At 35.4% G+C, this 12863-nt stretch overlaps 1 protein-coding gene across 2 annotated transcripts in view; it reads right to left on the bottom strand.

Moving 5' to 3' along the window:
• The window catches only part of LOC104214298 (uncharacterized), a 30133-nt gene that overhangs the window by 13220 nt on the left and 4050 nt on the right, over positions 1-12863 (bottom strand). Inside the window, exons 3-16 of one of the 2 annotated variants that reach the window (XM_070167522.1) lie at positions 7253-7363; positions 6748-6804; positions 6595-6668; positions 6064-6163; positions 4472-4533; positions 4155-4255; positions 3971-4074; positions 3822-3875; positions 3608-3663; positions 2877-2915; positions 2602-2746; positions 420-601; positions 264-331; positions 8-80 (exon numbers count right to left, since the gene is read on the bottom strand). In XM_070167522.1, the coding sequence (XP_070023623.1) occupies positions 8-80; positions 264-331; positions 420-601; positions 2602-2746; positions 2877-2915; positions 3608-3663; positions 3822-3875; positions 3971-4074; positions 4155-4255; positions 4472-4533; positions 6064-6163; positions 6595-6668; positions 6748-6804; positions 7253-7363 (1226 nt within the window). Of the gene's footprint in view, positions 1-7; positions 81-263; positions 332-419; positions 602-2601; positions 2747-2876; positions 2916-3607; positions 3664-3821; positions 3876-3970; positions 4075-4154; positions 4256-4471; positions 4534-6063; positions 6164-6594; positions 6669-6747; positions 6805-7252; positions 7364-12863 lie in introns of those variants that run through there. The other variant, XM_070167523.1, reaches the window with a different exon arrangement.

Here is a 12863-nt window from a genome sequence, read left to right as displayed (position 1 = left end):
AGCTCACCATTCGGGAAGCCTCTTGTCTTCAATTATAGGTTTCTGCCATTCTTCTATTTGTGACTCCCACTGGGTGTGCTCTGAGTTCCATCAATAAAATAATATATAAAAGAAGTATTTTTGGATATGTACATCCTGAGGATCTTAGATGATTGTATCAGTAGATGAAGACAATATCAAATGGAACCCAGTATATCCGAAAGTCCATCTTTAAATGATTAGGAGCACAAGTTGAGAATATGGTAGCTTTAATGAAACTTTACCCTGGATAGCATCATGTGCAATTTTTGCAGCAGCATGCCCCGTAGTACCATAAAACTTTGTGTAGCGCCTACAGCAACATTAATCAGGAAAAGCACAAGAAACATGTTATATCATGTATACAAACTTGTAGAAAGTTATAAGTTATAACTACTTGCCTGTGATAAGTTCTACCACTTGCAAAATTAATTTCAGGGCAGGCCCATGCCAATGAGAATGTCACACTTTTTACATCATCTGCTGGAATAGTTAGTGAAGCTGCAACTGCCGCTCCAACAAGTGATCCCGGATCAGAAGGCATTGACATTTCCTCAGATTGGAGGTGATCAAAGGATCCATTCTATCAGAAAAGGAACAGGTCAAATTCTGTCAAGATTGATGATTTCTTTTCCTTTGATAAAATCTAATTTTGTTAATGACAGGAAAATCTCTAGTATACAAGCAGTATACCAAAATTTAGAGAACCTAAAAAAGAATGATATTAAAATAAAGACAAGGAAAAGAACTGGATAAGCAAATGAGAAACAATTCTTTTATTAAATATTTCAATATAGAATGAGTTTAAGCCATGCAGGAACAGATCTACATTAGCCCAAGTGGTGTCATGTGACTCTGTTCGTCGATTTTTTATGTATATATAATTAAAATGTAGAACCAAAAAAACAGGTTAAACAGAATAAGGTAACACCACTTGTAACAAAAAGCTATGTAGCTCATTCAGTCAGACGCTTAAGTTTCCTATGCGGGGCTGCAGGCTTGAACCGCTATAGCTTCATTTTTATTTTAATACTTCAGCGCCTCATCTTATAAATGTCAGGGGCGGATTTATCTTAACCCAAGCGGTGTCACGTAACACCGCTTCGTCGAAAATCTTTACTAATTATTTGTATATAATTCAAATGAAAAAACAAGAAAACAATAAAAACAAATAAAGTGACACCACTTGTCACAAAGAGCTCTATAGCATAACCGGTCAGAGGCTGAAGTATTCTTAGTGAGGTCGCGAGTTCAAACCTGCCTTAGGAACATTTTATGTTCAAGCACGGAATTTAGTGGATCCGAAGTTATAACAAAGAGACCAACACATTACAACTTCCTTTTTAAGTTGTATTTTTATTGGTTGTTTTTTAAAATATGATATTATTTTAATTTATTTGTTTTTCACGTCTAATGGTGACACCGCTTACAAAAATTCCTGCGTACGCCACCGATAAATGTACCAAAATGGACCAGAGGGGTTAGAACCGCTCACCTATTAGGCCATTATCAAATCACCAAAGCAGTGGATGCTGCTGCTTACTTTGTAAGTTTTGTTATTGTTTTTTTTTCCTTTGGTGTTGTTTGTTTTGAATATGATGTTATTAAAATAATTTGTTTATTTGTTCACTTTTAAAATGGTGACACCACTTACAAAAAATCATGCGTATGCCACTGAAACCATGTACACTTCCCCTTCAAGGTGGACATGAGAAATAATATCAATTCAACACCAAAAAAGAAATTCAGAAAAAAGACCATAACAAACTGATTGTTTGCTGGCTCTATATTCTATAAACTAATATTCTTATTGTCCTCATGAAGTCTTCAGAACCCTTAGTAATAATGATGTGAAAACTGCTTTAGGTGCACAGAGTAAGCAATTAGTCGTCCAGCAGTAGCGGAAACTTCTAACACCAGACGCATGTTTAAATTTGCGTAGGTCCTCCTGGTAGATAGCTCGAAGGAGACAAAGTATCAAATATAGCCACACAGAGACAAGTATACAAAATTTCAAAGAGAGTATTAAGCAGATAATGGAATTGTTAAGCCACTTTTGGAAGCATCATGAATAGATTCTAATCTGCAATTAAATAGGGTTTTTAGGCCATCTACTAATTAGACACTTCCCTTCTTCCTATTTCTGGTACTGGTCAAATAGCTGAATAAATGGAAATATGGTAATCAGTGAGGCCCTTTAGACACAGGGATTCTTGTCCTCTTTTCTAGATTCTTTGCTAAGGAGGGAGTAGAAAGTATGATTTTGAGGATTCTCTCTCTCTCCCCCCCCCCCCTCTCCTTCTCTCTCTCTCTCCAGTCCGGTCTGCCTGCCTGCCCGTCTATCTATCTATCTTTTTTAGAATGAAAGAAATGATCAGAAGATATTTCAAGACACACAGCATCTTAAATCACAAAGAAAATTAGCTAAAAATAGAAAATAAGCATAAATGATTAAAATCATCATTGATTTAATGGCAATGTACGTGTAATATGGCAGGCAGTGAAAAGGTCCAGATATGGAACTCCGTGAAAAAAAGAATCTGAAATGAACAAGATAGATTAATTTTAAGCAATTGCAACCACCTTTTTTACTTCATTCCACATATCTTTTGCTGTAATTCCCTGGGAGTCTCCAGATATCACAAAGAAAGGGCACTCAGAGACGTGAACTGTATCATTTGCCTCTGCTGCAATTGCAAAAGTTACAGAAGGCCGTTCTTTGGAAGTCCTGCATTCACAGATGGTAATCCAATTTTCAAGAACCCCGTAATCTTTTGTTCAAGTGTGAAAATTTTCCTAACCAAGTTTCTCATTTTTTTTTCCGTTCATTTTTCCTGTAACAAGAAGATGAAACTTACATGTGGTGCAAGAGTACGCCTTGGACTCCATCTTCCATTCTAAAATTCATCATCAAAGAACAAATCATCATCAAAAACCAAAAGAAGATTTTTTAAAGAAAATATTAAACATTTTCTTTTGTGGATGGGAAGTGTTTCTCTAGAATAGCAAGTCAATATTTCCAAGAACATAGTTAGTTCTCCATTTCCTGTTATTTTTGTGTTAGGTTAATTGGCACATATTTCAAGAATAAAGCTTAAAGTTGTAAGTGAAATGCCCGTAAAGCTAGAGCAAGATCGACGAGTGAAGTGTGTCCCTTATACACTGTCCCACATCGAATTACCTGTAAGGATTTGGCAGGATCTTTCAGGGCAGACTTCAAAATGTCTTAGCTTTTGTAAAATAGGGAATATGTTAGGACCGCAAGCTACTTTTTGACTTTTCACGGACAAAATGAAGGATGAAGCCATACTGAGAAATGTAAAAGCAAGTCCGTCTAACCATTTATGCATGAATTGTGGGCCAAAGGTTTCAGTTTTAGGAAAAATTAGGGGAGATCTCAGAAAAGAAGGCGCACATCTACTTTAGGACATGGCAAAACTGATAGGCAATGTATTACGTTCAGAAAATAGTACTCTGTAAAGTTTCAGCTTTAGAAAAGCAGGCAATGTCTACTGATGACAAAAAAGAAAGTACAATAAAGTATTGGGACTTAAAGACTAAGTCATAACCTTGCTAAAAGTGATCTGACCTAAACTTTGAATTGAAATGATGGCCAGAAATTCCAGAATCTCCACCAGCAGAATTCTGGGAACACAAAAAAGAAAGATGAAAAAAAAATGGTTTACAACTATCTTCCCATTCTTAAGAATGAGTAAATACAACAATTACCAAAGAAGGAAACAGAAGCATTAGCATTCATAATCTAAATACTGAGTAAATCAAAGTCACGCAAGAGAACTTACTGCCCAGGTGAAAAGCAAAGTGACATCTGCAGACGTCTTTCCCAAGTTATGAACCTGAAACAAATCAAATTCAAATTGCAAAGTTAATGCTACAAAATACATCCCACCAGAAAAATGGAGGGATAAAAGAGGATTTGATATTTCCCAACCGTGAAAGTAAAGACTGCTGTAGGTAAGCTGCTCTCTTTGTAGTTGTGGGGGATAAAAGGAGAGATCTGACGGCATACTACCCTGAGTTCCGGATCAGGTTCCCCTTGATAAATATAAAAAATATAAGACAAACCTTATGAAGCACATCAAACTAGTGAATATGCTGGTCAAACATGAAATTACCTTCGTATACAGTCCACGCTCTTGGAAACAGAGCATGATATGTACAATTTTGGCCACCCAGATTCCAGTCCCAGGATCCTATTCCACAAGCTGCAGAATCACTGTTTACTCACAAACTATTAATGGACCTTACTACTGAATCTCCTCCGTAAAGATATACTCAAAATAGATACAATTTTTTTTCCTTCGACTAGTTCTTCAACATTTCCAAATAACACAACATTATCACCAAAAAAAATAAAAATAATATTGCGAGAAGCCAAGATAATAGCAAGAACTAAAACCATCTAAGAGCAAAGAGAAGAATAGCTTCTTACTTTGGAGTTCTTGGGCATAACACAGTAGAATAATTTTCACCATTTGAACGTCTAACAAATATCTGCAAAAGTTATCCATATTCAAATGAGGCCACATGCTGAAAAATAACAGCAAATAAGGTATTCCGTGCTTTTCAGTTTTAAGGACTTTCAGAATAATGATGTTTTAAGTGACAATGTTTTATTCGCAGTGACTAATATAACAGTTTTAGTTTAATAAAGGTGGCAATTAACAAGCATAGAAACTCCATGCTAGAGAAATTTCTCTTTTCTCTTGCCATCACAAAGTGAAGCTCTAATTTTCAGATTTCCTATACCTTCTTTACCATACAAAGGAATTGTACTCATATATAGAACTGTTTAACTCGTTGGTTAATTAATCTTTTTGCATGATCTTTCAAAGTTTACTATTTTTGTGTCTATGTACATTGGATCCTAGTAAAGTGGACCAAGCTAAAGGTATATTCAAGTATTTTTAGAAGCAGAAAGTGCCAAAACCGACAAGGTCCATGGGCCTTGAAGCAAAAAAGTGAAGCACACGCTTCTTTGAGTAAAACACACAAATTACAAGAAATTTTGAAAATATCAAACATCTATGAATTTAGTACAACAAAAATTAAATTTGAATTAAATAAAACAAACTTCAGTATCCAATATACAAAACTGCAAATATTAATCCAACTCCACAAAGTTGAGATTCAAAGAAGTGATTGATTCTCATTGCAATCACTTTGTGCACCATTGTTTGAAGTGCAAATGCAAACTTCTCTAATCACTTGGCTTCGCCTATGAAGCGCCTCACTTCACATTGCTTTAAGCGACAAAGCAATGGCTCTTTACCCTTCAAAAGATGACGTGCAATGTGAAGTCTATATGACAAAACAAATTCTGAACCAGTAACAATGTAAAATTGCCCAAAAGCTGCTGGGGTGTTGAAACAGAATTAACAAATATAGGAATATAAGATCAAATAAAGGTCGTCGTAGATAATCAAGGTTAGAAGCAATAAAGGTTTATGTACATATCCTAGCCAAAGTGTTCAAATGCCAAAAAATTACCTCTGGAAACAATGCACATAGCATGACATCATGCGCATGACCTATCTCAGCTATTATGTATTTGAAAGAAAAGGAAATGGCAGAATATAATTACAAGAAATGCCAGAACCTTTTGTGACCAGCATCACGCTTAAGGGATCAAGAAATATCTTGTTACAAAAATGATTGATATGCTTTATTCTCGTTATGTAGCAATGTTGCATTAATTAAAGTTGAATGTGACCTGCTCATTTGAAGTCCTCTATCAGATCTTTTCTTGTTATGTATTTGAAAGAAATGGAAATGGAAGGATACAGTTACAAAAAATGCAACCTTTTGTGAACAGCATTTCATGTAAGCCTTTCCTAAGAAATATCTTGTTTAGCGTACAAAAGTGATTGGAATGCTTTATTCTTGTAAAGTAGCAACTAGCAATATCGTATTTGAACTTCCCCATCAAATTTCTTGTTAAAGTAGATCATCTGAAGTATTGAAGGAAACAGTATGTACTTGTGAAATGCAAAGCATTGTATAGTCATACTTCATAGAACTTACAGAAAATTGGTTTGCCAGAACTGGTGTATCTTCACATATCCTAGGAAATATTTGCCAGCGCAAAAATTCACCTTTGAAGCTTCTTCCTATGCTTCCTGCACTGTATTTTTTTCCCCCTTTTATACAACACATATCAAATAATTCATTTGAACTAGCTGGAACAGATTAGCAATATATCACATATCTTCTTAATCAGTGTGCAGAAATGTAGGGTAACTAACCCCTTTTATAGTGAATAGGGAAAAGAAATTCTTGCTGATCCATCAAATGATATGAATTCATTAACATTGTAATGGGAGCAGAATACAGTGCACCGGTAACATGAAAATGTAATATAATTTTGTACGGAGAGAATGGATCATCATGCAAGCATGACGAAAATGTTAATATTTAAGATAGCAACAGTAGGTGCAGCAAATTTGTATTTTGAACAATATTCCAAGTCAAATCACGGTAAAGTCCATTAGCAGAAGATTGTAATACTACAGCAATTTCTCTTGACAAAAAAATGCTCAATATCTTGTGACATACCCCATACCACCAATAGGAACTCCTTGGCATGATGAGTAGATCCTTTTTATGAAAGGATTGATAAACAGACCATCCTGCGAGACGAAACTATAGGTGACAAATGCATCTTATAATTAGAAAGATGATACTTAAACTTGCAACAAAAGAAATCACCTTTCCCTTGGCTTTTTCTTCTTGTAGAAATCTCCACAGGCGGAAACCTAGAGGAGCCTACATGAAACAAAAAGCACCACAAGAAAACAAACAATGAGCTCAAGCTGAAAAGAGAGAAAATTTTCACAGATATCACATTACCAACTTACACCCGTGGTGCGAGCATTTTCATGTACCTATGTTATTTGATAACATGTCTAACTAGCTATAAGTTCATGCATGCACTTAAGTTACAGTTTGCTTCAGATACTTCTGTAGACAGGTATATAATCAGTCACATAAAGACATGAGTAGGATTGGCTTAGACACAAATCTAGGATTAGATCAGCAAAATTCCCACAAAGCTAAAACGGCTTTTAGCTGGCTCCGAATTTGATCTAAAGACTGGAAAACATGCTTCTTCACTGTATTCACACAAAAGCTTTATTTCTAAAATACTTCTCAATACGTTACCGCTAAAGACTTTGCTCGAGCAGTGAAACCAGGTCAGAGTTTATCCACATACCAGAGAAACCATTTCTTTCAGCTTAAGACTGAATTCTGAAAGGGAAATATCATCACAGTTTAACTTGCGCTGCCAAGTCAAAGATGGAAGTTTCACTGGATCAACCTTAACCTGGAGAAAAAGGGGGAAAAGGAAAAAATTATCAACGGTACATTGGTTAAAAGGATTATCTAAGCTAATGAACTCCATGTAGACTTACCCATCAGCCTACTTGATTTGGAATAAGTGGACAAGCTTTCTTGTACAACATAAACAAGAGATAACCAATAAAGGGGGGGGGGGAATATAATCTAAAGGAAATGGACAACAAAGATCAAAAGTATCTGTGTTCCATAAATTGCACATACTATGGAAGCATACGTTTGAGCAAACCTTATTTTGACCAATCTAGATAGGTGCTAAACAGAAAGGCTTCAAAATCACATTTTATTTTCATATTGAATACTATAAGTAGCTTCTCATGCGCAAAAGAAATGCACTAGATGAGGCAGTCATTTTCTGAATTAAAGGGCCAAAATTAAAAGGAATTTTTATAGGAAATAGTTAAAAGATAAAACATGGACAAACCCCTTGCATTATCTAAAATCAAATAAATAAGCCAAATAACTCAAAACCAAAAGGCTTAAACTGGTGTGCAGGTACACTTTCTTAAAGGAACTTGAGTAACAGAACTAAGAATGAATTCTAATCAATTATTCAAAAAATTTAATAAAGGCAAAGGCATTTAAGGTGTAATATATATCACAAGCCTATGATCACTGTAGAGTCCTGACCTCAGCAGCCAGAAACGCTATAGACCTGGGTGACAAAAGTGATAGATGTGACGACCCAAAGGGTCATCACCTGTTTCCTTATTCATTCTGTGCTTCCGAGGCCTCGAAAACCTCATTTAGAGTCGCCTCGATTTGCGTGCGCAGTCCGGGCGCGTAGCCGGAAAGCCTAAATATAAAAAGTCCGTGAAAAATGCTAAATTTTGATGTTAAAATGAATAAATTTGACTCCGGACAACATTTTGGGTAAACGGACTCGGACTCGTGATTTGACGGTCCCGGAGGGTCCGTAGGAAAATATGGGATTCGGGCGTATGCCCGGAGACGAATTCCGAGGTCCCGATCCAGAGAAATGAATTTTTTAAAGGAAATTGTTTTTCTGAAATTGTTAAGGAAAAGTGAAATGAAATTTGATTAGAACGTGTTGGTATCGGGCCCGTATTTTGGTTCCGGCGCCCGGTACAGGTCTTATATATGATTTAAGGTGTTTCTGTAAAGTTTGGTTAAAATCGGACATCATTTGACGTGTTTTGGACTTAAAGTTCTAAATTTTCAACTTGATGAAGTTTTGGAAAAATTCTTGATTTTGAGGTTTGATTCATTGTTTTTGAGATTATTTAGGCGATTTGATCGCTCGGATAAGTTCGTAAGATGTTGTTGAGTTAGTTCATGTGTTTGGTTAGGAGCCCCGAGGTAATGATGCTTGGTGGGCCGGGCCTCAACCGGACCGGGCCCGCAGTCCTAACGGGCCTAACGGGCCTGGTGGTCCTGAGAAGCCCGTGACGGGCCGGTCTTCATAGATTAGCCCACGAGCCCGGGACCGTTTAGCCCGGGACCGTCAGCCGGGCCTGGGCCTGTCCTGGCGGGCCCAACGGATTTTTTTTTTAAATTTTTTTTTTTTTTGTATACACATAACATACGAAATATATAAGGTAATATATACACCTAACATACAATATATACTACAAGAAAATATATAAGTAATAAGTTATAATATATATACATAAGATACAATATATATACTACAAGAAAATATATAAGAGAATATATATACATAACATACAATATATACTACAAGAAAATATATAAGAGGATATATATATACATAACATACAATATATACTACAAGACAATATACAAGAGAATATATATACATAACATACAATATATACTACAACAACATATATAAGAGGATATATATATACATAACATACAATATATACTACAAGAAAATATACAAGAGAATATATATACATAACATACAATACTACAAGACAATATATAAGAGAATATATATACATAACATACAATATATACTACAAGACAATATATAAGAGAATATATATACATAACATACAATATATACTACAAGACAATATACAAGAGAATATATATACATAACATACAATATATACTACAACAACATATATAAGAGGATATATATATACATAACATACAATATATACTACAAGAAAATATACAAGAGAATATACAAGAGAATATATGTACATAACATACAATATATACTACAAGAAAATATATAAGAGGATATATATATACATAACATATAATATATACTACAAGAAAATATATAAGAGGATATATATATACATAACATACAATATATACTACAAGACAATATATAAGAGAATATATATACATAACATACGATATATACTACAAGAAAATATACAAGAGAATATATGTACATAACATACAATATATACTACAACAACATATATAAAAGGATATATATATATATATACATAACATACTACAAGACAATATACAAGAGAATATATATACATAAGATACAATATATATATACTACAAGAAAATATATAAGAGAATATATATACATAACATACAATATATACTACAACAACATATATAAGAGGATATATATATACATAACATACAATATATACTACAAGAAAATATACAAGAGAATATATGTACATAACATACAATATATACTACAAGACAATATATAAGAGAATATATATACATAACATACAATATATACTACAAGACAATATACAAGAGAATATATATACATAACATACAATATATACTACAACAACATATATAAGAGGATATATATATACATAACATACTACAAGACAATATACAAGAGAATATATATACATAAGATACAATATATATACTACAAGAAAATATATAAGATAAGATACAATATATATACTACAAGAAAATATATAAGAGAATATATATACATAACATACAATATATACTACAAGAAAATATATAAGAGGATATATATATACATAACATACAATATATACTACAAGACAATATACAAGAGAATATATATACATAACATACAATATATACTACAAGAAAATATACAATGAAATATATATACATAACATTGTATACTAGTATACTATATATATATATATATATGTATATATATTAATATGCTTCATGTTGTACTTTGTTATTAATTTATTATGCATGACAACTTAGTGTTTTACTATTGTTTTGTTATTTTTCTTTTTCGTCAAGCACTTTAATAATTAGATTTCTACATATATACTACATATATATTTTTAATATAGACATGATACTACAATAAATTGCCTTACAAAAAAAACAAAAAAAACCGCTAGGCCCGCGAAGCCCACGAGCCCGGCCCGTTTAGCCCAGGACCACATGGGCTTAGGCCCGTCACGGGCCGGTTCCACCAGGTGAGCCCACGAAGCCCGGGACCGCCAGAGCCCAGGCCCACAAAGACCGGCCCGTTTGGCCCACGAAGGCCCGGGCCTGGCCCAGAATACAGTGTTACCCCGAGGGCTCGGAAGTGTTTCGGAGTGTGTTTCGGAGTGGTCCTTGACTTAGAAAATTGCAGATTTTGCTTCAGCTGTTGCAGACCCCATTCCTTCTTCGCGTTCGCATTCCAGCCCTCGCGTTCGCGTAGTGTTATTTGACGCTGAGGGCTGAGTCTTCTTTTCCTCATTGCGTTCGCGTGCATATAATCGCGTTCGCGTGATGGCCCACGCGTTCGCATAGAACAATTTCTGGGCCACAACATTTTTACTCTCCGCGTTCGCGTTCCTCTTCTCGCGATCGCGATGGCCTGCTAAGTGTTACTCATCGCAAACGCGACCAGCCTGTCGCGAACACGATGAGTAATTTCGCCCAGTTAAATTTTAAAATTCCAGAACAGTATCATTACGGGATTCACCAAAAATTTCACAAAACCTTTCTTCTCCAAGCTCTTGGGCGACCATTGAAGCAATTCTTCATCAAAACCTCTTGGGTTAGTAATTCTTAGCTTATTTTCTTCCATTTCCTTCAACATTTATTGAAATTCTAGGCCTAAAACATGTAATTAAGGGTAGAAATTAGAGAATTTGGTAGAGTTAGGGCTTTTTGATTTTTCTTGATTTAGACCTCGTTTTGGGTCGAATTTGAAAACAAATTATATATACAGGCTCGTGGGCGAATGGGTGATATGATTTTGGTCCGAACCTCGTGTTTTGACCAAGCAGGTCCGGGGTCGATTTTTGGGATTTTGGGAAGAATGCTTGGAAAGCTATAAATAGGCATTGGGTTCGCATTGTTTAGCATTTATTGATGTATTGAAGTCATTATTGTATAGATACAATCGATTTGGAGCCGAATTCGAGAGGGAAAGCGGTAATTGAGGATTGATTTTGCCGTGGAAGTTAGAGGTGAGTGTTTGGTCTAACCTTAGCTTGAGAGATTAGGAGTTGAGTCTTATTTGCTGCGTGCTAAATGTCGAGTACGACGTATAGGCATGGTGACGAGTATCTATACGTTGGTGTCTAGCATGACCGTGAGTCTTTATATTGCGGATATTCTGATTCTGTTGTATCTTTCATGTCTTAATGATGATTTCTATATGTTGTAAAAAAAAAGCATGTGAAAGGAATTGTAATCCTTGAACTTCGAGGAGTATTGGCTCGAGTTATAATACGAGTTGTGAAAGTATATGAGATAATTGAACCCTTTGGAGCATTGGCTCAAGTGGTAAAGTGAGTTATAAAGTAAGAAGTGAAAGAAAGCGAAAGAGTTATTGAATTGTTCCCTTGCCGGGATGTTTGTCGTTTTGTTGATTATCTCCCTTGCCGGGATGTTGAGATTTATTGATATTGTTCCCTTGCCCGGATTTAGCTGTTTAATTGTATTCCCTTGCCGGGATTTCTACCATTAATTGTCTACTCCCTTGCCCCTTTGTTTGTGATTGTTGTTTGGGTGAGGAAGAGTGTAAAGCACGAAGGGTGATGTCGTGCACTGTTTGCTATTGTGAGGAAAGAGTGTAAAGCACGAAGGGTGATGTCGTGCCGTACGATGTACCATTCCGTACCGATATTCATTGACTATATTGTGAGGAAAGAGAGTAAAATCACGAAGGGTGATGTCGTGCACATTATTATGATACGATTGATTTGGTGAGGACGAGAGTAAAAGCACGAAGGGTGATGCCGTGCAAATTGTCGATTTCTGATTCTTGTTGATATTCTGGCTTTGTTGTTTCTTTCTTTTATTGAGGTTTTCCATTTGGAACTGTTACTACCCCCACAACATGTTTCCCATTCCCATATTGACTGGTTACTTCCTGTATTTCTTTTCCGATATATATGTATATTTGAACTGCACAGGTTTATTTGGTAGTCTGGTCCTAGCCTCGTCACTACTGCGCCGGGGTTAGGCTAGGCACTTACCAGCACATGGGGTCGGTTGTGCTGATACTACACTCTGTGCTATTTTGCATAGATCCAGGTATTGGACAGCAGCAGTAGCGCGAGAGCCAACCTTCAGTCCACCGAGACACCGAGGTAGCCTTGCAGGCG

This window comes from Nicotiana sylvestris, chromosome 1, assembly GCF_000393655.2.
Source record: "Nicotiana sylvestris chromosome 1, ASM39365v2, whole genome shotgun sequence".
NCBI classification, from domain to species: Eukaryota; Viridiplantae; Streptophyta; class Magnoliopsida; order Solanales; family Solanaceae; genus Nicotiana; species Nicotiana sylvestris.
Note: the sequence above shows the minus strand (reverse complement) of the source record. Positions and strands in the feature narration are given on the sequence as shown.